The 24,207-nt window shown below is 29.6% G+C and overlaps 1 protein-coding gene across 2 annotated transcripts in view; it reads right to left on the bottom strand.

Annotated features, from left to right (window-relative positions):
* Nucleotides 1–323: 323 nt before the first annotated feature.
* The window catches only part of LOC136090623 (lens fiber membrane intrinsic protein-like), a 44,014-nt gene continuing 20,130 nt past the window's right edge, over nucleotides 324–24,207 (bottom strand). The window contains exons 2-4 of one of the 2 annotated variants that reach the window (XM_065817424.1): nucleotides 14,863–14,997; nucleotides 4,635–4,681; nucleotides 520–656 (exon numbers count right to left, since the gene is read on the bottom strand). In XM_065817424.1, the coding sequence (XP_065673496.1) occupies nucleotides 639–656; nucleotides 4,635–4,681; nucleotides 14,863–14,997 (200 nt within the window). In that variant the 3' untranslated portion in view covers nucleotides 520–638. Of the gene's footprint in view, nucleotides 657–4,634; nucleotides 4,682–14,862; nucleotides 14,998–24,207 lie in introns of both variants that reach the window. The other variant, XM_065817423.1, reaches the window with a different exon arrangement.

Below are 24,207 nucleotides of genomic sequence, written 5' to 3' on the forward strand. Positions count from 1 at the left end.
CTAGGAAATATATAATAATTAAATTAGACGCCAGTAATCCACCAACCTGCAAAAGTATAAAACTATGATTAAAAAAAGGGCCGTAAATTTTAAACACTTTCATGATCATTTATAAATCTCCTGTCGTCGAGAGAGGAGGGCTTATGAATAAAATGGTTAATTAAAACAGTTACCATTTGCTCAGTCTATCATATGTCAAGTAATAATATTTTATACTATTTTATATTATTATATATTGATATTTTATATTATTATTTACATACTTGATATTTTATATTTGCCTAAAATTTTAGTATTTTTTTGTTAAAAAAGGGAAAAAAAGATTCTTCTAACATGGTTATATCTATTTTAGGAAACACAAATTAGTTAATACATTCTCTAATAAAAAAAGCTTAAAGAATACAAAAAATGATTTTGAAAATTTAAGTATTACAAAGACAGAATTCAATCTAGATTTTTCGAAACTTTCCAAGCTTACTCAGTTTCCACTTTCATCGCAAAACAAATAACTGCAGATATAACAGAAATTGCAAACGAGCACCATCCGATAATGTAAGACCAACTGAAACTTTTGGCTATATTAAAACCAGATATATTAATGTAACTATTATTAGCTTCATTGGTGAACGTACTCAATCCTATCGCCAAGAATATAGCTATAACAAAATAATGTATCACATTAACAAAAGTCGAAATGAGTCTTTTTGACACATTTCGAATTTTTTTCATAAATTTATGACAAAAGATAAAACATTTATAACAATGATTTTAAACTGTTTGGTAAATTATATACAATATGCTTCAACTAAGTGGACTACAAAGTTTGCTTTAAGTTAAAGAAAGACAATTAAATTAAGGATTGTTCTACATGACAAAAAGCAGACACTCAAACTTTGTTTATTTGCAATTAAAATCTAAAAATAGATTTAATACCTGCTAAGATAAATAATTTTTGAAAAAACCGATATTTATCCAATTTTAACTTTTTTTTTAGTTTCATAAAACCACTAATAATATAAAACCACTTAATAATATAAAAACTCATCGCCAAAGTTTTTTTAGTTTCATAATGTGGATAACCACTTCACAATCTAAAAACTCATCAGAAAAGTTTTTTTAGTTTCATAAAGTGGATAACCACTTCACAATCCAAAAGCTCATCACCAAAATTTTTTTAGTTTCATAAAGTGGATAACGCAAATAACTGCTCTCCGTTTGGATTTTAGGCAACGTAAAAACGCATTTAGGGTGAATATTCTAGTAAACCCGTTAATTTAATAAGATTTAGTAATTTTAGATGAAAACTTAAAATCTATTAGTGATTTAAAAATTAGTTTAAAACAATAATAATAAAAAACTCAGGACTCAGAATTTTTAACCTTTTAAAGTTTTTGTTGTTCCTAGACTCCAATAAAAGTCTAGAAACGTAAAATACCTAACCTTGAAGTTTTTATTATTTAAAAGTTAAACTCTAAAATATGCTTCCGCAGTCCTTGTACAAAAATGCTTTATGATAACTTGTGCATTTAAAATCTTTCTTTGGAAAAGGCATACATCTCAAGTTTTTATGACATTTTATGAGGTTTTTTTTTTAAGGTTTTAGAGAACATTTTGTAAACTTAGTTTTTAAACAAGACTGCTATGCTAATAATAAATTTTTATCCATATTTTGTTATTAAAAACCATCTAACAATTTAACTTTGAATTTAATGCTGCTGATGCTGCCGCCGTTATACTTTATTTGTGAGTAATTGACGCAGAAGTCACGGAAGCCATTACCGCATAGGTAATGACGAGAAAAAGTCTCTTAGTACTTCTTTTATGTGAAAATATTTAACTAAAGTAAATTTGAGTTGGCATAAAAAAAAGTTGTACGTCATATGTACATCTAACATCTGGAGATGTATGTAATTGTTTAAATTTTCATTTAAAAAAATTTAAAATTTAATAAAAAGCACGCAGAGGATTTGATACTTCACGCCGACCTTAACTAATCTATAATAGGAGAAAGGGAGTCTTTAAAAGTATGTTTTTAATTTAAACATCATTAAAATTCATTAAAAATTTGCTTTATATTAAATAAAGGAAAGTTTTGAGATTATTTAACATCAAGAAAATAAGTAATCTTTGGGAGTTAACAGCAATTTTACGACTACCCCGTTTGAAGCAATTTTCAGTTTTTTTGGGCCGTAAGCTAAAATTGCACGAGATATTGCCATTGAGCACACTGTGAGGTTATCAAATCTTTATCTCTTATTAAACGGTTGAAAATCTCCAAAGTATCATTAAATTTGTCTAATATCATTTTAATAATAAATGTTATAAAAAATAGACCTTATATGGAAATTCGCAGAACAAAGATCACAGTACAATACAATTATAGAATATAGGTTTATTTATAAATAGTATGTATTTTTTATACATTTCCTTTTATCTATTTTTACAATTACTAAAGTTTAAATTTTTAAGGTGTTAAGTAATTAAACAAGTTCTATTTTAAGATAATGTGATAAAAATGTATTTTAACAGGCTGTTTTAGATAATAGAAGCTTGCAATTACCTCATTTTGAAAATAAATAAGTGGTTTCTTTTTTTTTTTGTTAGTTTTATATAACTTGATGTTAGTTGTTCGATTATGTTTTATACGAACCTATTTATAGGAAAATTTACGTAGTACAGTGTTATTGTCTGGTGGTGATATATAAATGGTTACTGGTTTTTTGTAAATTTTATTATTCTTTTACAAATTTTTATGAAAATTACTTTGCATTTTCTTTTCTATTTCAATATTTTACTGTTTGAAATATTTAAAATTATATTACAATATTTAAGCTTGTATTTTTATTTGTGCCACAGCTTATCACAATTTGGCGGTTTAAACTTATTATTTATCTTTATTTTTAGTTTGATAATTTGTATTTGTCTTACTATCATTACGTTATGCAGTTACATATGCAGTGTTTTAAAATAAATTATGTTGCTAATTCGTTGTGAAGAAGTTTGTATTTTTCTATTTACATATGAAAATAATGATTACAATAATGTCAACAATGCCAAATGTTATTCAAAGTCAACTTAAAATAAGCTGCTTAGCATGTTACGTTTTAAATGTATTATAGTTTTTGAAACTGATACTTTAATATAAAAAAATTTTTTTAAACCAATATTCTTAATTAAAAAGTTTTATTTGATGATATGAAAATTTGTTGCTCATAGTAAGCTGAGTTTTAATATTATAGTTAACTTAAATAAAGGCGTCATTAGTTAGTCCAGAGTTGAAAATGCTTTTAGCGACAATGTAACTTTCTGTCAAAAGGCCGATTTTTTAGGAAATTGTTTATAGTAACATAATATCTTTTAATATTCATTAAACTTGGCTAACATCTTTTATTTCGCAAATAGTTTCTTCAAAGTGAAACAACAACAGCAAAAAAGTTCACATTCTTTAAAACGTTAAAAAGTATTTAAACTTTTCCAAGCTTAACCCTTTTAAAACATTTTAAACTCAATCTAACGTTTAAGTGTTTATTTTTTTTTTTTTTGAATTTTAAAATTGAGTATTAATAGATCATTGTTTTAATTGTTTTAGCGACATTCAAATTTTTACATCTCCAACCTATAAAGTGCCTAATGGCATTATTTGTTATATGTATACTCCATTGCATCTATCCCTATTTATGTTGGTCAAGGTATGTGTGAGAAAATGTGTCAACGACTATTTATATTGTATATCTTAGGTAACGCGTATTTTTCGTCACTGTATGTCAAAATGTGGTGAGACCATAAAAAGATTTCTCAACTTTAAAATGTAATGTAAATGTATGAATTGATTCACCTATTGCATAAAATTTCATGCTATAAAAGCAATAAATATAGTTTTCAATAAGCATCATATATTGAAAAAATGTTAATGCTACACTTTAACGTATACTTTGAGATATCCAATGAGCTAGGTCATTTTTAATTTAGAATCGCTTCTAATTAATTTTATTTGATGGTAACTTAGTTTTCTGTTACCTTTTAAAACGTTTAGAAAAATATTTTGTCTAAAGTTTGTATTTTTTGGTGTTTTTTTATCTTAAAATTCTGACCTTCTCATTTGTTAAAATCCCGAATTTACTTGGCAGGTGAGAGTATTAATCTGTTTTTTAAACTTCGAAGTGAATAACTTAGACTAAAACTAAAACTTAAAAAATGCTCATATGAAAGCCGTCTTAACGTAAAACATATTAAAAACCGATAAAAAGATAATCCAAAGGTGACTTCAATGGGAACGATTGCATTGTCTTTAAGTTTTCTTTATGTGGTTTCCAATTGCAGTCCGATATATTATCCAATAGGTGACAGAGAATTTAAATAAAGAATTTTAGTAACAGACTTGGGAGTAAAATTTTGAAATAGTCTGCAGTGGGAACAACAGATTGTATTTCAAACTTACTTTGACTTAAACTTGACTGAAACTTTGACTTAAACTTGACTTAATTGACTGAAACTTACATTTACTTTGAAAAACAATTTAGTTTTGATCCAATAAAAAAAACTTTAGCACATCACAAGTTTAGTTAAATAAAGTTATTATACAAAGTATATGGATCAATTGATATGGTTTTGGAGTATAACTAGTCAAAACGTACCTTGGCATGATTCGGAATGTTTAGTAGCACCTGAACTGGTCCATTATCTATTTATAAAAATTAAAAAGCACTTTAAGAAAATTTTATAAAATAATGATCTTCTTATATTCATCAGCTTAATTTTAAAACTGTTAATTATCTTGATTAAAAGTTAAATCTCAATGACATTTCATTCCAACCTTACTGCAAGCCTAGTAATTCCATCAATTATATAAATGCTGACTCGAACCACTCTCCTAGCATACTAAAAAGTCTTTCTCAAACTATAGAACTAGGATTGTCAACCAATTCTTCTAACGAAAATATTTTTAAACAATCTATTCCTCCTTATTACAATGCTTTATTTAAATCAGGTTTTTTCTGCAAATAGTCGCGTACCATTCAAATAAAAAACCAACCCCATTCAAAAAATCACAGGCGAAACATAATCTGGCACAACCCACTTTTCAGTACCAAAGTTGCAACAAAAATAGGCAGTCGATTTTTGAAAATGGTAGACCTGCACTTTCTGGTAAGTCACAAACTTCGCAAGATATTTAATTGAAATACCATTAATATAAGCTACTCATGTATGCTAAACATCAAGTCCATCATTAATTCTCACAGTAACAGAATATTATATAGCCAAGGTAAAGGTGAGGGAATAACTTGCAACTGTGTCAACAAATTTATCTATCCCGTGAACAATCAGTACTTGATGAAGAACATTGTTTATCAAGCCACCGTGTCGTCAAACTAACCTGACTGCAAAGAAAAAGTATATTTTGGCTTATGTGAAACTCCATTCAAATCTTGGTATGCTAAACACACAAAATCTTTTAACATTATTAAAAATAAAAATAACATTGAGTTGTCTAAAAAATTTGGGAACATAAAAGTCAAAATGCTTAAACCCTTAATTAAGTGAAAAATTGTGAAATGCTGCAATCATTATAACCCCTCGTCAAAAATTTACAATCTTTGCTTATACAAAAAATTCCTTTTTTGGGTGAAAAATTGTTAAATAAACGAAGTGAGTTGATTTCAAAATGCAAATATTTCTTACCTTTTTTTGACACTGGTGATCAGCAAAGATTTTTTTTCTTTGGTTGCCATTAAGTATGTATTTTGGCGACGTAAAGATCCCACTACACAGTAATTTGTAGTTTTTAGCGGATTTTTTTGTTTTTGATTTTGTAATCAATGGCTGATAATTGCGGTGTAGGTATGAAACTTAGAGTACTATAGAAAATTTTTTTTCCTTTGTTGATATATATGTGTGTGCCCCAACCAATGCAATTCTGACTGACGCTTATGTAAGTGTAAATAATATTGACTTGAGAGAGAAAAACTTTATCATCAGCAGAGCTTACCCATATTTTAGTTAGGCAGACATTATCAATGTTGGTATCTGTGGAAAAATATTTGAAGATCTCGGTTTGTTGCAGAGAGAACGCATGCTAGTAGTGCAGATGGTTAGTAAGCGATTGGTATTGGCTACTGAGCTAATTGGTTTATGTGAAAGGAGTAATTAGGGCACCGCGGATCTTGAAGGTTGCTCCAATGCAGATGCCCTAGTGATAGGGCGTGTCAGGGTTACAAATTCGAAGTTTATCTTAACGAGTGTTGCGGCCTTTGCGTAATTGATCCTCAAGCTCTCTTTCAGCTGTTTGACAAGTCAGGACTGACTCAGTGATTCTTGAAGGTTTCATGTCTAGCAAGTTTTTGAGAGTTTAGAAGAGCTAACGGTTTTTTTGGCAATATCCTTAAATTCTACCAGTAGGCTGGCTATTTGATACTTTTTTTGTGTTTAGGCGCTTGGAGAAATTAATATCATTGTTGCTAAGATTTTACATTTAAATAAAACATGTGCTTCTAATTTTCCGGTCTACTAAATCGTTGACCTACTGTATTTTTGATCTACTGATGTTTCAAAGTACTGAAAATTCAACCTACTCTATTTTCAATTTTATATCTACGACTTCTCGGTATGTGTTTAGTATATTTTATTGTTAATTTGAATACGAACCAAATTTGATCAGCCTTGGCGCAGTAGCTGATGGGCTGTCTTCAGAAACGGGTGGTAAGATAGTAACCAAATTCTATGAATAGAACCAGGTTCTATGAATGCTTAGAAAACTTATTGATTGTTAATTAAAAAAATGTTTGGTAGTTTAAATAAACAACGTTATTAACATAAACCAGATAATCGGTTGAAAATAAAATTCTATAAAATTGGTCGAAAAATAAATTGGATTAAAACGAAAACGTCTTAAATCGGGTGAATGTAAAAAAGACTATAATCGGTCGACAATAGTTTAGTAGCCTCAGCTTTTAGAAAATAAGTTCCACTTTTTAGTAGATGTTCTTTTGTAGAACAACTTAATAGGTCGAGATTTTTGTAGGTCTAACTATCTGACACTAAATCTTAGTTTTGCTTGGTAAATCTCAAACAAATTACCGTTAAAAATGTTTCTTTACGCTTTAACTTATATGTTTGTGCGCGCATAAATTTTATATCGGAACTGTAAAAAGGTCATTTGAAGATTATTTTAAGTCTATCAAACACAAAATGCTTTAAAAGCTTCTATATTGTCAAACAAAATCACAGAAATTAATGAATAATTAAAGTTTTGATTTAAATGAAAAAAATACTATACATTAAAGTAGAAGCAATTGGATTTCATACAATTAAATACAACCATAATTTTAGAAGTGCTGAATTATACATGAAACATAATCAAGAATAAAGAAAAATAATCTCTTTAAATAAAGGCTTATTTATGCGCTTTTAAAATGTAAAGCAATAATTGAATTCATGTTCAAGAAATATTGTGAAACTAACTCAGAAAATGCGTTTCTAAAAGCATCATATGCATTAATTTTTTGTGATATTTTAAATCACAAGAACGTTAAAATGTATCAAATTTTGGCTCGTTTTTTAATGTTAAAGAGGTTGTGCAAATTCACCTGATAAACATAAACTGTGTAAATGGAGCAGAGTTGTTCGCCCTTGGCCTCGGCCTTGCTTTAAGGCCAAAAATTGGGGCCTCGGTTATAAAGCTGTTGGCCTTGGCCTCGGTCTTGGTCTTGAATTCTTTGACCTTGATAGTTTTGGCCGAGGCCTTCAAAAATAAAACACATAAAATTAAAAAAAAAATGTTTTCATTCCTTATTTTTATGTATTTTTTTTTCGGTTTTTATATATATCTACAAGTATGTTTTCTTATTGACTTCGTAGAACTTTGCGCATAATCTTGGTTTATTTTCACAACAAGTGTTTTTTCGTCACAGCAATTGTTACCTACAGTTTTGTAAATAATTAGCCTTAACGTTAGGCAAAAACCTAGGACTTTGGTCTTGAAAATATTTGCGAAGACCTTTGCCTTGAAACTCTTATTCTTAGCCTTGACCGTAAAACTCTCTTCCTGGCCTTGTCTTTAGCCTGCAACTTTTGTCCTTTGCTTTGTAACATGTGAAACTGTAACCTTGTCATTGTAACATGTGGCCTTGGCCTTTCTAATTTTGGCCTTGTTAAGACCTCTGAAATAGAGAAACAACATATAATTTATCAGAAATTTTCTTTAAGTGGTTTTTAAATGTTTTAAAAGTTTTTAAAAGGAAGTTTTTTTCCTTGGAACTCACCATATGTTGAATGTGGAAATAGTTCAAAATAATTAATTAAACTCACATTTGTTGAAAATAAATTGTTTGACGGAATATAGAGAACTTATCTTTAAAGCACAAAGAAGAGTTTTTTTTTCTTGAAAAAAATTTTCCTTCGTGCTTATGTAGAAGCCACTTTATGCTTACTAGGTGAAAATGTTTCAGTAGAGCGAGTTTGATTGGTAATGATATTTAAACCGAAAGAAATCGTAACTTAATATAAAAACTTTTTTACCTTAAATTTAATTTAAAAAAATATAAATGCACCGAACCTGAAAACAAACTTAAAAATTATGACATTTTGCTAAATATTCATATTTTAAAAGTTGTTTAATATTTTTTAGCACATGATTTTTTGAAATAAATAATTTTTAAAAAACACTGGTTAATACGATTTTTTTTTTAAAAAAGCCATTTAAATTCCATTATTATATTTTATGTACGGATCTTGTATTTTTTAGTTATGATCCTTTTAATTATACAAATGTTTCTGATAGTAAGAAAAATTTTTCCTCTGGTTTAGTTAGCTTCATTTTGAGTTTTTGTTGTGATTTTTTGTGTTGATTGTCAGCTTGGCTTACATTCCAGTTGGTGTCTTTAGTGGGAGAATAAAGATTTTTAGTTTCATTAGTGTAACTCTTTTCTTCCAATCATTCACCAAAATGCCAAAGCTAAGTGCTTTTCCACAAATGTAATTTGCTTTTATTTTAGTTTAATTTTGTTAATTTAAGTGTTGTTAATAGCAGTCTTTAAAACAGGTTCAATCGTAGACTTTTAAACAAATGTTTCAAACTTTGTACTAAAAGGATCTCATGCTAAATTTGTTTTTAATCTGTTTTCAATTTTTTCAATTAAAAATTTGTTTTTGTGTTATCTTTACTTTATTTTTATAAATTTCTTAATTATCAGAGATTTTACCTAACTTCAAGTATATTCTGAGACTCTGGGCAACAGTGTATACTATTTGTTAAAAAAATTGTTAAAAAACTATTATCCCCTATATCAATATTTTTTATTAGGGAAGACCCGCTGATTAATTATATTTTTATGTAATGGAACTTGCAAAAAATGTTTTGCAGTTTGACTTTAACTGACTCTTACGTTCTTGTTGGGACTATTGACGGCTATGATTACTTTTTAGTTTCATAAGGTTTATAACATTTGTAATGTTTAACTAATTTCATTTTACATTACACTATTTGCTTTTTTATTTTTTAATATTTAATCTGATAATTACAAATACATTTTAATTAATATTTTTGTATTAATGAGATTGATAGGTGATTGATTAGTATTTTTATTTTAGTTTGTTTAAACATAAAATACAAGAGAGTTAAATTTTTTATTGGTTTGAGACCTTCATCCTTTCCTATATTGTATTATTATTAAATTAAATGCTGCCATTATTAATTTGTCTGTGTTTGACACAAATCTTTTGTCAGCCAATACAACCAAATTACTAACAACAAAGGCCCGCAACAGTTCTTCTTATTAGAAAATGTAACTAAAATTGCATGCAATTATCTAACTTATATAAACTGCAAACTATATTTTGTTAAGAATTATATAAAGGTTTACAATTTTTTTAAAAATTGCATTTCAGCAAAATCTTCCTAACTATGATTTATAGCATTTATTTGCCGTTTTACAAAGTCTTTGGTTTATAAAATAATTTTAAAATATTTATCAGACAATAAATCTAAGTGGCCGAAGTGGTTAACTAGCAGGGTTTTTGACATGTATTGTCGTGGTGTAACTCCATACGTTTAAAGGCAAAAATAATAAAAAATAGCCTGCAGCTAGCAGAACCAATAAAATTTTGTTTTAACTATGAAAAGCTTTTTTTTTGCCATATTCATCTTTTTGCTATAAATATATATTTATAGCAAAAACATTACCAGATCAAGAAAAACTAAAACTTTTTTGTTTAAACATGCGGACCCTTGCAAAACTACACCGATGACAAGGCACTAAACCACTTTGCTATCAAAATTATGCATGTAACAGAAAAATAAACCATCTTTTAAATTTCTTTTAGGCACTAAAAAAAGGTGCGTATGTTAATTGGTTTTGCTCATAAAGTAAGTTTTTTTTTAATGAATTGTTCTTCTACCGTTGACTAAAAATGTTGAATTAAATAAGAAATAAGTATAGAAACAATCGTTGTGGAATAGTTAAGTATAGAAATGGTCGATTTGGTAATGATCTGTCTTTTAACGGTCCGGACAGCTAGGATATATATACAAGGAAAAAGTAAATTAAATGTCGGTGTGAAACGGATTACCAAAGAACCGAATGTTTACGGTCCGTTCACCAAGTAAATATAATTCTGATATTGGTAATAATTCTCTTAGTTCTTCTGTTGTTTATAATTACTGCTTAAAAAAGATTTATTATATACCAAAACCACTCCTTTTGCCGGGTCATTTTGGAAAATAAGTTGTCTCATTTTAAAGATAATAAAGCAACTTTATATTATTTGAACTAGTTAGGCTTACCTTTTTTTAAATAATTCTGTATAGTATAGATAAACCTTGCAAGCTAAGCTTGTAGAGCCAGAATTTAGTTTTTGATTGTTGTTTTTATTAATATAAATTTAAACTAGATTTAGCAACAGAGGTACTGGTTCCTGCAGATCATATTTTAGTTTTAGTCTCTCCTACAACGGAAAAAAAATTCGCAAAAAAAAAGAGATGATCTCGACCTTTATTAGGCTTGTCTTGTACTTTGTTCATGTAATGTTATTAAATTTACACTGTTGCCCTTACTTATTTGTGCGTGTCTAATTCAGTTTTTTAAAGATGATTTAGTGCGCAATGCCTTATAATACTTTTTTTCCTTTCTATTTTTGATTTCGCAAAAATCCCAAAGGTCTCTTGAGCCTACTTTCTAAGATAATAATGTGATTTAGTGAACTGAAAGTAATTAGACATAGCATTAAAAAAAAACAAATCTAAAGGCCTTATAAGCATTTTATAAACTGAACTACCGTTGAACGCCTTCGTTTAATAAAGCTATATCTAGACGTTTTTAATACTTTTAATAATCCTTTTATAAACAAATACACCTTTGAATCTCAACGTTTAATAGAGGTTTGTTTACCACATTTTTTTTAATGCCAAATATAATATTTTAACAAAACACTAGGTGAGAGCAGCTAATAACTGCGTATAAACTTACGCAAATTATATATTTATCCGTAATTATCATATAAGTTCAGTTCAAAAAATAGGGCAATGTGAGTATCTGAGAATTTTTCACCTAATTCTGACTTAGCACAAAAAACATATGCAGCAAAAGCATTTCTTTTTTTGAAGAAAATCTTAAAATCATGGTTAGACATCGTTTTAATAAACAAGATCAATAAAAACTTATACATAATTTTTAAAGATGTTTAAGGAGCACTAATTTGAGTTGCACACTATAGACCGAAATTACCCCTTTTTTAAATGAAATATACCAACCTAAGGTAAAATATGACTGAAGTCATTGGGTATGTATTATGTTTAAATTATTTGATTAAAAGTTTATACATTATAGTTTTTGAACGATGTTTTAAACGCAAAAAAATTTTACTGATTTAAAGTGCTAAATTTAAAACGCAAAATAAATAACTTTAATTCTATCTCTGTTGGCTAATTTTCATGGAATGCAGAGCATTCTTTTGGCTCAACTTTAATAGTTATTTTTTTACGAATTTTTTTAATATATGGAATAAATTATATTATAATTCTCCTAAATTAATATATGGTATTCAAATTTAAAAGTCAAAGCATGATAAAAATATGTTTTTTTAACATAACATAAAGCAAAATCTTATTTGAAAATTATCCAAAATTTTTTGTATTACATATGAGGCGTTGCGAACAAAAGGGGCACACCAACCAATTTTCAAAAATCCGTTTTTTTTAACCATTTTTTACTTTAGTCTGTCATCTACAATATAACACAAGATCAACATGTCAGTGGGCCTCTTTCTGACTAAAAATCCCTTGTTATTTACACGTGATAAAATCTGAAGAAACACGCTTTGTAACGAGTAAAACGTTCGTCCGAAAGAGGGGTCTGAAAAAAACCACCAACTACCACAGAGGGGGAGTAGGTGTAAACTTTTCTACCATGTGGTAGGAAAAAGTGTAATTTTGCGCGCTTACTCAAAACTAGATTTTGGTTGGTGTGCCCCTTTTGTTCGCAACACCTCATATAAGAGAATCATTATCATTCAAAAACGACATGTTATATACTGTATTTTTAATAAAATGACATGTTTTTATAATAAACATTCAATGTTCAATCCTTCAAAACTTCTACGCTGCGTTATCTACAAGCTTTAATTGAAAACATATCATTATATCTTCAATGGTCATAAAACTAATTGAACCAAAGTGTCTGGTATTTTTTCGTTCAGATAAAATATATTTTTTCTGTCTTAGACCCCTTTTTCAATACCCTTCTTAAGAAGCTTAAGGTTTTCGATAAAAAAATCTCTTTTAAAATAAAAAATCTACTTAAGAATTTAAAAAAGCTAATATTAATACTTTAGGGAACTGTTTTAACCACCTGCTTTATCATGTAAAAAAAAATTCAACCTATAAACTTTCTTTTGAAAAACTGATAAATGTTGATTTGACCCATATTACCCCTAAGACCCAGATTACCACACCCAAACCTGCAAAGAAAATTTATCTTTACTACCCATATCTTACAAATCTTTTAGTATGATCAAAAAGGTCGAATCTTTTCTAAATGTTATATTATATATTATACCATATAGTTATTATATATCATTTTTATTTAACTATTATCTTTTTTTATATAATTATTTTCTAATATTATATATTAGTTATTATACTCATGTTTTTAAATTAGAAAAAATATAATTCCTTTGCTAAAATATATTTATCGATTGCTAAAAGGCCATTTTCCACAAGAAAAATATTTTTTCGCTATGACAAAACGCTGTTTTAATTTCCACTTACTTTCTTATGCGCTACTTTTTTTTCGTTGTCAGTAATAAAAATGGCAGCAACAAGTTTACGTTGCATATTTAACTAAAAGTAGTTATTACTTTATTAGTATTCTTTCTACTTTGATGCATGAGGAGATTTCTTACCATGCATTGGTTTTAACATTTCTGTGGTTATATGTAAGATGTGATAACATTTTTTAATATAATAATTTAATATAATGTTTTTTACAAGAAAGAATAAGAAAATAAATGCTAAACTCTTATGAGAACATTTCTGTTAAAAACCTGTTACTACAAGAACGAACAGGTTCTTGCAGTAACAGGTATAACTCTATGTAGGGTTTTTCACAAAAGGGTTTGTCTTCGTGTAGCCACTTGAAGATAAACATTCTTATGTAGTGTAACTTTTGTAATTGACAGTGTGCAAATTGACATTTGTAAATTCTCGATTTAAGTTTGCTCCTTATTTGATGAGTATTTACTTTTTTCATAAAGTGCACTATATATTATCGATCAACTATTCATGTGTATAATCACGAAAAATATAGCATGACACTTGATTTTAGAATAATATCTATACCCAAACTGCTTTATTTGTTTTTTCAAGTTGCGTAAGCTTCTTGACCATATTTATAAATTTGGGTTTCGCAAATTTGTGTCTACTTATAAGTCGTATTTGTATCTACATTTGAATGAACTCTTTCAGAAACACCATAAGTCATTCAAGAAAATCAATCAAAAAAAATCAATCAAAAAAAATCAATTAAGAAAAATTAATCAAGAAAAATCAATCAAGAAAAATCAATCAAGAAAAATCAATCAAGAAAAATCAATCAAGAAAAATCAATCAAGAAAAATCAATCAAGAAAAATCAATCAAGAAAAATCAATCAAGAAAAATCAATCAAGAAAAATCAATCAAGAAAAATCAATCAAGAAAAATCAATCAAGAAAAATCAATCAAGAAAAATCAATCAAGAAAAATCAATCAAGAAAAATCAATCAAGAAAAATCAATCAAGAAAAATCAATCAAGAAAAATCAATCAAGAAAAATCAATCAAGAAAAATCAATCAAGAAAAATCAATCAAGAAAAATCAATCAAGAAAAATCAATCAAGAAAGTAATGCAATTACAATAAATAAAAATATAAATAAGTTTTTTTTAGCTAGTATCAAATATACTTAGTAACTTTTTGAAAAACCTTTATTTAATGCAAACAGTTTACTTTTTCTTAAAATTTGGTTGTTTTAATTTATGGTATTTTTAAAATGAAACGTTCAGTTAGAAAAAAATCTTTTCTCTAAAATCTAATTTAAAGATACTATTCACAAACAAAATATAACTAAGTTTCTGACGTGAAAAGATATTTTCAGATTTGTGAAATTGTTTTACCACAGCAAGACATTTTCATGTAACCGTTGATATAATTTTTCAAAGTGTTTACAAATTTCTGCAATTGAGTAGCATGCGGATTCAATTAGGCGTATTTCTTAATGAATAGCAGCATTTCTTATAAAAATTTATATTTCCTTTAATCAACACTTCCCCCCTCCCTTTAATCATTACTTTAATATGTAAAACTGTTAATAATTTTATTTTGTATATAATTTTACCTGTTGCACATAGTAATGCACCAGAGATTTTGTGATTCTTTATTTTCTTTGCATAAATTAGAAAGCTTGATACAAAAGCAACAGAGTATGACACGCAACCAATAATCATAAAGGCTCTGGTAACATTTATGATATCTAAAACAAACAAAAAAATTTATTATGAATTAATAATCATTTATATTATTAAACAATTTTATATTACTTTACAACTTCACAATCAATACAATCAGCTCTTCACAATAAGTTCACTCGTTTTAAAGTAGTTTTGCCCTCTTTTCTTAAGTAGTTACACATCCATTAGAAACTTAGTTGTACACTCTTTCTAAAGAGCTAACGCACATTAAAAATAAGTTGTTGGCAAGAATTGAAGTTATAGATTATTCATTTTTTAAGTATAAGTTTTACGTAAGTTTGCTTGAAATATATATTTTTTTAAACAACTTATTATAAACATTTCATTGCACTTGCTTTAGATTAATTTTTAAAGAAAATAAGAAAATTTTCACGTATTTTGAAATAATTTAATAGGTTTTAATGATACATGCTATCTAAAAAAATAAATAAACACAATTTGCATAAAAATTCATTAAAAACATTATTAATTGTATCAAATCAAGTCAAATAATCTGAATAAAATTGTTGCATCTACAAATAGTAAAACAAAAACTAAACTATAATAATAATTATGATAACAATAATAACAATAATATTAAAAATAGTATCAGTAATAATAAAAAAAGAACAATAACTATTTAACAAAGCAGTAATATAAAAGTAATTATAACAATATTAACAACAGTAAGAAATATGATACTTATTATAATAAAAATATAATAATATTAATAGTAATAGTTTTGAAGCGAACACTAATGAAAATATTGTTGTTAATGAAAAATTAAAATAAACAAAAGTTAATTTATTATCAATTGAAAGTTGTTTAAGACTTGAGCAATAATAAACTTTTGTCCGCGGTTGCACTGACTGACACTAAAAAAGAACAAATTAGAACAAATAGAAGCTCACAGTTAGGTTTATAAAAAATAGGTTGTTGAAAAATATAAGGCTTATAAACAATATTTAGTAATAATAAGTTGTTAAAAGGAAAAAAATTTATAAATTATATTTTCTTTCAAAAAAGTTTAAGAAATCAGTTTTAAATTTTAGGAACGGTGTTTAAGATTTTAGTTCGGAAAGAAGATTGTTCCATGTTTGTATGCTTTTAGGTTGTATGGATTCATAACCCAATGGGCACGTTCTTGGACGTCCATACGATGTACCGTTTAGGTCCAGTCGTCCACGTCCAATATCGTACGCTTTGAACGTCTAATGGACGTCCAAAAACGTCAAAGTCCAAAATAGTACGTCCTTGGACGTCCATTGGACATCCGCATCCAAAAGAGGTTTATTATCTTCTCCGTGTGCTACTACAAATGCGTGGATGTAAAATATTATTTAAATGGTTAATAAAACATAATTTGAAAGTTGTCAATTTATATGCCTATAAGTTTAACTGTTAATTTATATTTATCAAATACTAACTGATAGTTTAACTATATAGTTAAGCTATCAGTTAATAGCCCCTCGAATGAGATTCGACGAGAAATTCGACGAGACATGCGTTACGAAGTTCATCAAGGCTTGTGGTCTTGATGACTTCACGATCAATCAAGCATGATTCCTAAACACAAGTAAAAAAGAAACTGTTCATAACTGCAATATTATTTAAGCCTCTCTTGCAAATAAAAGGGAACAAACCACCGTTTTTTGAAAACACTGCAATTCTCGTATGAAAACGGAGTTTTCGCACGAGGAGATAGGACTTCAGTTCAAGGAAGTAACGTTCAACGAAACTCGAGCTAGACTTAAAAAAAAAACGAAGAACGGAAAGATGCTGGGATTCTTGACAAACCGTTTCGGAATGTTATCCACAAAAGAGCCGGTCAAGTATGCCGTATCAATGACACAAAGTCAAACGAGAAAAATAAGTATATGTTCGTCTCAGCAACAACAGCTCTCAGCGAATATTGATGAAGCAATACAGCAGCTACAACAAGCACCGCTCAAAAAAACTCATCCACCTGAAAAACACCTAAATAACACCCAGCGTTCCTGTAATAAATAAAAATAATCTGTTACTTGTAAATATCCGCTTTTTGGCCAACAAGCCATGCTCGTTAAATAAAAATAAACGCAACAAAGCGTGGCCATTTGCAGTATCGGACAAAACGAGTGCAACCAAATAATGCTAATTTAGTTTCCTTATATAAAAGTGCTGCATTTCCCACAAGTTCTCGATAGGGTTGAGATCCGGATATTGAGGCGGCCAATCCATCACAGATAGGTGGTTGTCTTGTAACCACTGCTTGACTACTTTTGCAGTGTGTTTCAGATCGTTGTCTTGCTGAAAAACCTATTTTATTGGCATATTCTATTCAGCATGAGGTAACATAACATCTTTAGGATATTTTTATATATGAAATGGTCCATTATTCCATTGTTTCGATGTATTGGATCTAGGCCGTTAGCAAAAAAACACTCCCAGACCATTACATTGCCTCCACCATGCTTCGCGGTCTTACGGCAGTAACGTAAATGGAGGCGTTTTCCGGCCAGTCGACGTACACGGTAAATGCCATCGCTCCCAATTATGTTGAACTTTGATTCATCACTGAACAGGACAGTTCGCCATTTCTGCACATTCCAGTCAAGATGAGATGTAGCAAACAAGAGTCTTTTCTTCTGGTTTTTTAGTGAAACCAGCGGTTTCTTTGCAGGGCGTCGAGAAAACAATCCGGCTTCAACAGCACGTCGTCTGATTGTTCGGTCTGATACAAGCAGCTCTAATTGCTTTTGTATCTCGACTGATGATATCCAGGGATCCTTCTTGACGGATCTGACGATCATAGAATCCTCTCTAGAAGTGGTGGAACGCGGTCATCCACCTTTGTTATCTGCTGCCAACTTCCCCGTAAAACGATATTTGGAACATAGTCTTGATACGGTCCATTTTTTCACGAGATATTTATCACAAATACTTTTAGGTGACATTCCACTTACGTAATTGCCAATAGTTTTCTTTATTAGTTCCAATCCAAGTCTGTCGAAAGCCATTTTTGCACTTGAAGTCATAAAAATAATAAAAATAAATAATCACGCATCTCAAGATTTACCGTGTTACATTCACCTTGTGATGATACAATAATGCTCTGTGAAACACATTGTCTTGATTGGATGTGGACTGTATTGATGTAATGAAACACTTGTTGTATTTCACTTTTTGTATTGATGTTCTTTGATAAAACACTTTGATAAAACTCACTTCGATAAACTGTCTTGATAATACTGACTGATTGACTTCCATATACTGACTGAATTACATGTCGATTTACATGTCTCTTATATAGTAAAATAAACCTGTGTGAACCTGTTCTGGAAGATTCTAAATGCTTCTTTTCGATGCTTCTGGAAGCTTATGAATGTTTCTGGATACTTCTGGATGCTTCTGGATGCTTCAAGATGCTTCTTCTGGAAACTTCTGGAAGCTTCTGCATGTTTCTGGAAACTGTTGGAAACTTCTGGATACTTCCTTTAATTGTTAAAAAACTTCCGTGATGTAGACACGGACCAGACTTAACAAATTTGAAACAAACTAAAAAAGTTGCTCTTGTTTTGTCCGCTGCAAAATGGCATTTGTCAACAAAATTCTGCCTGTGTGCTGACAGCTAATTGCTCATCCCATGGCATGCTATGACTCCAGACTCCTGAACTGTTTGCTGTGTTAGTATAGTTTGTTTCGTTTTTAAGACATGTAAAATTAGGAACACTTTTTAGCATTGTTCGATGCTTGTTGCAAATGTTTTGTTCAATACTGTATATACAAAAAGAATTAACTACACTAAAAATTAATTCTTCACAACTAAACTCAGACTCCATTGAACATATGTAGCGCATTATTAGGTTTGGCAACAATTCCATTCTTCTCGGATGTATATATCGACCACACGACCTAAATGGCAAAAATCTCAAAACTGTATAGCATCTATCAAAGCTTCTAAAGCTGCCGCCCAAAGGTTAGAGTGTAATTTCATTCTAATCTATGGTAACTTTAATTTTAGCCACACTTTTTATGAGTATATTGAGATTGGCGGCGGCGTGGCGACAACAGCGAACGTGCAAAATGAACAACCAGGAGACATGAGACTTCAAGATTGCTTAAACGAATGCCTACTCACACAATTGATCACCTTTAAAACATATTGTAACAACAGATTTTTAGAGCCAAACAGTAGTCTCGACCTAGTAATTACAGACAAACCAGATCTCTTGATAGAAATAAAATAGGTAGACTCATTCGGGGACATTCCTATGGGACAATCTTACGCTCTAATTACGGGTTAATTCGTTCTGAATGGCATGATAGACGTGGCACCGATCGTGCAACAAAAACACTACATCTGGAGCAGAGTCGACTACACTAACTTTCCCTGAAATTAAGTTTAACCGATTGGAACAGTTTATTTCGAAAACTAAACAGCTAACGAATGTTACAATCTATTCCTAGAAGTGTACGACAAACTAACAACAGAATTCATTCCGTCGACTACCTTACCCTTGAAGAAAAAACACGAACTATGGATAACAGACGAAGTTGTAAAAGCTATTGGACTTTGGAATAAATATATCGCCTCTGGTCGCCATACTTATAGAGAGCTCAGAGACACATGAAAAATAGTACTACAGAATCGTACTATAAATGTTTTTTGTTCAAATTTCACTACTGAAATTTTATTTTTTTAAATAGTTTAATAGTCAATCTTTACTATAATGTAGGAATTTTACCTAATTTTGTGTAAAAAGATCGATTTTGAAGCCCTACCGTTTCATATTTTTGAAGACTTTCATTTTAAACTTATCTGTTTTATAACTTTAAAAGTTTTTTTCTATAAAACTTTTAATTAATAAGTATAAAGTATTATATATTTTTGAAAGCATCATGCTATGGAAATTTTAAAACAATTCCATTTTTTTAATTATATGGTTTTGTTTACAAATAATTAATTGAGCTATAAAGGAAGAAAGAAAAAAAAATTCCTAAAGTTCACCGATAATTTTGGCAGTTACCGACGCTTCCCGACGCTTTAGTTTTATAATTAATTAGTAGCTTAGGTGTCTATAAAAATGATTTATTAAAAATCAGGTGAGGATACGTGCGGTTTACAAAGTTATAGATAAAAATGTAATAAATATCAGAAAACAGAAAATTGCTTTTTTTCGTGGTTTCAGACTATCTGTTTATAACAAAAGTTTTTTTGTGCAATTTTTATTAAGAATTAATTTTGATGGACATACATTAAATTATTTTTGCATTTTGTGGTGAAAATTTTATCAGCAATTTGTAAAAATTGCGTCATTTAAAAAATATTATATAAAGAGTTGATATATTTATATAACTGCAACAAATTCCCAGAGGAATTTAAATACTCTTTAAAATGACAGCTTTTAAGTGCTCGAAACGTCAACTGTAACTTTCCTATATTGATGGAGGAAAAACAACTGAGACACTATCAATAGTTTTAAAAGAAAGTTATCAAGTTTCTCAGGATAGCTTGTTTTTCATTGTTAGTGATATTCAAAGAAACATTATTCCATCGTTTTTCAAACGATGGACCAAGACGTCACGGAAAGTGAATGCTTTTTTATCTAACAGCAGTAATTGGTTAGGTTCGGAATATAGTGTATTTTTACCAAAATCAAAAAACGCAATAACAGACCCCACGCCATCTAGATCATTTGAAAAACGTGGAAGACCGCGTATGTTCTATGGAGATTTGTCAGAGACCAGTAAAAAAAAAATTCCACATTTGTTAAGGAAATTGGATTCGAGCATATCTTTAATGCGTATCTTCAGGCATTACGTTCAATGAAGAACAGAATGTGGAAGCATTAAGGTTTGCCGAAAAAAAAAGGTCTCTGTTTCGATTTTTATGGAAAATACAAACGTTTTACTGACAGATGAAGAAGCACTCAGCGTATTTGTTGATTTAGATTTAACTAAAGCACAATGTTTATACTTGAGGAAGTTGACAGACGAAAAAAACTGTTCCTTATTCCCACCCTATTATAAGTTGCAAGAAGTTAAACAAACTTGCCATCCACCATCTTCAGCAATAGAAATTACGAACACACATGCAAAATTTATGGACCTGCAATATTTTTTGAATCACACTGTAAATAGAATTTTGACTATAGATTCCGTGTACAACAATAAATTTAAACAATTAATTTTGTAAAGTAAATGGGGTTGTAATGGCTCCTCTGGCCAAAGCGAGTATAAGCAGAAACTTCCGATGGAATCTGAACTTATTTCTGATGCGAATTTGTTTATTAGTTCTTTAATAACGATCAAATTAGTTGATGAGGTAACTGGCGCAGTTGTTTGGCAAAATCCGGCTCCTTCGTCTGTACGTTTTTGTTGACCTATATGCATAGAATTTTGCAAAGAGACTCCTAAGAAAACTAAAGTTGTTGTAGATGAAATAAAAAGCCAAATACACTCTTAACGGCCATCTACTATTAACAAAAGTTCTAAAAGAATATGAGTGAAATATGAACCTTTTACAGACCTTGGTACAGAAGCGTTTTTTACAGCAATATTACCAATCATGGTAATATTGCTAGAAGATTTTTTTACAATCCAAACTGCTCTTTTGAAATCACCGGAGTAAATAAAAATTTGATTGAGCGACTTTACATAATTCTAGAAGCTCTCTCCTCAAGTGTTATGATAAGTGCTAAAAGTTTTGGGACATGCTACAGAAACTGCCCATATTTATGTGAGTAAATATAGCTGGTACTTTGTGCTGTCTTCAGTACACAAAATTTTACTTTATGAAGAAAATTTCATAAAACATTTTGCAGTACAGCCTATTGGTCAACTGTCAGAAGATGCGCAAGAATCTCGTAATAAAGATTATAAAACATTTTGCCTTCATCATGCCAGGAAATGTTCTATATAAGTTACAAATGAGGACGTATTGAGTTTTACTTAAAAGTTTTATATTTAATTTTTTTTTATAAAAAATATTTCCTTAGAAGCCTCATATACTTCTTTATATTTGTGAAAAATTTTAATACTTTATCATTAGTAGCAAAAGTTATTGATTTTTGATCCCAAACAGACCTTTATTTTCCACTGTGCGTGTTAGATTATGAAGAGAACACAGCTAATTTATATAAAAACGACACTAAAAAGCTACGCGCAAATATCAAAAACAAAAACAACTCAAAATATGTATTCAACTCGATAGAAACAACTGATGGAACAATTTCAACAGATGTTTGTATTATTTGCACAACCCTGAACAATTATTTCCAATCAGACTTTGTCAACGAGCCAGACGGACCTGTGCCTGAATTAGAACCCGAACTGACAAAAAATGTATATTAGACACGAATATCTTTTCAATCAACGAGATCCATGCTCGACTGGCAAACCTAGACGAATTTAAATCTCTCGATGTTGATAACGTTCACTATCGTGTACTCAAACAGAAGCTTTCGCATTGCCTCTAACGTTAATTTTCAAGAAATCCTTCTCAACCAGCCATGTAGGAGACCTGTGGAGGAAATCCAACATCACGCACCTTTTCCATATAGGAATTAAACTAAAAGCATCAAATTATAGACCAGTTTCTCTCACATCCAAACCATGCAAAATATTCAAGAGCATATTACATGAAAAAATAGTGCTATACTCTAACTTAAACGGTTTAATAAGCATGGCACAACACGGATTCATTCAACGAAAAAGCTTTTTAACTAATCTCCCAGAAACTTGCGACTTCCTCACAGAAGCCGCCCACAGATCCAGTCAATGTGATATACACTGATTTTGCAAAAGCATTTGATAAAGTTCCACACAATCGCCTATTGAGCAAATTGAAAGCATATAGCATCAACGAGAAATCTTGACTCACTAATAGACAAAAGCGTGTTATCATTGATACTCATTCAACTGCCAAAATATTCACTTCAGATTGGAAAAAAGTCACAAGTGGCGTCCCTTAAGGAAGCGTCCTCGGCCCTCGGCCGTCCTCGTCCTCGGCCCTTTAGTACAATTTAAAAACGATCTGCCGGACAATATTACTAGCCAGTTCAAGCTCTACGCAGATGATAGTAAATTAATGAACATCATAAAATTGACAGACATTGATTAAGCCAAAAAATGGTTTTACAAATGGTTGATGTTCTTTAATGTGGAAAAGTGCAAAATAATGCATGTTGGTCGTGGTAGCAGAAAACGTAATCAAGTCTATTCAATGACAAGCATAAAAGGTACTCGTCGAAACCTGGAGGAAACTGAAACTGAACAAGATCTAGTTGTTCTGATATCGAATGACCTTAATTTCCGTGCCTAAGTGGAGTCTGCAGTCTTAAAAGCCAATTGCAAAATATGCCTACTCAGAGAAGCATTCCAAAGCAGATGCATTCATCTCTGACGAATGCCTTACATCATCACGTGCGCCCACACCTGGAATTCGCTATTCAAGCATTAGCCAAGTTCATTTCAGAGGCCTGGTCTCGAAATTATTTTGATGTAGGGAATTAAGTAAAGACGGTTACTTTGTTATTAAAAAAAATAAACTAAACAATACTGTCGCTGCTACTATTAGCTCTTAATTCATCATGATCAAAAACCTAAATGACTAAATAGATACTTTCGAGGAATTGCAAAAGAAAATGCAAATGTATTTACGTTTTTTAAAGCTAAAAGAAAAAAAGAAAGCCTAATAGGCTATTGAATATTGTTGTTAAATAGCATACATGTATTTTTAATGAAGTATCTCTTGAAATACCAAAAATTACAGCTGAATGGTCATCAAACAAGATGTTTTACGATAAGAAAATTAGTGAAGATATCGTTTACAGATATTGTGACCATAAAAAAGAAAGGAACTGCATCTTCCTGAAAAAAAATAAAAAATGCTACAAAGTTGCAAAATAAAATAGTTACCTGGTTAAATGTTACATGCATTAAATATATGAGTATAAAATTATATATTGATTATTTGAGATCAGTTGTTTTACTTTTTGATTGATTTATTCCTAAAATAGAACATTGAAGTTGTCCAGTTAGTTCTAGTAGGTTATGTACTGGGTTTACTTTCACTTTTGTGTTTACTTACTTTCACTTTTGTGTTTTTTAAAACACAATAATTATAAAATACTAAACACAATAAAAACTATAAACGAAAAATTTTTGGCTCTTTCTAGCACAGAACAGTTACAAAGTGTAATCATTTTTTAAAATTAACTGAGTCCAAAATAAAAAAGATGACAGTACCC

This window comes from Hydra vulgaris, chromosome 14 (genome assembly GCF_038396675.1).
Source record: "Hydra vulgaris chromosome 14, alternate assembly HydraT2T_AEP".
NCBI classification, from domain to species: domain Eukaryota; kingdom Metazoa; phylum Cnidaria; class Hydrozoa; order Anthoathecata; family Hydridae; genus Hydra; species Hydra vulgaris.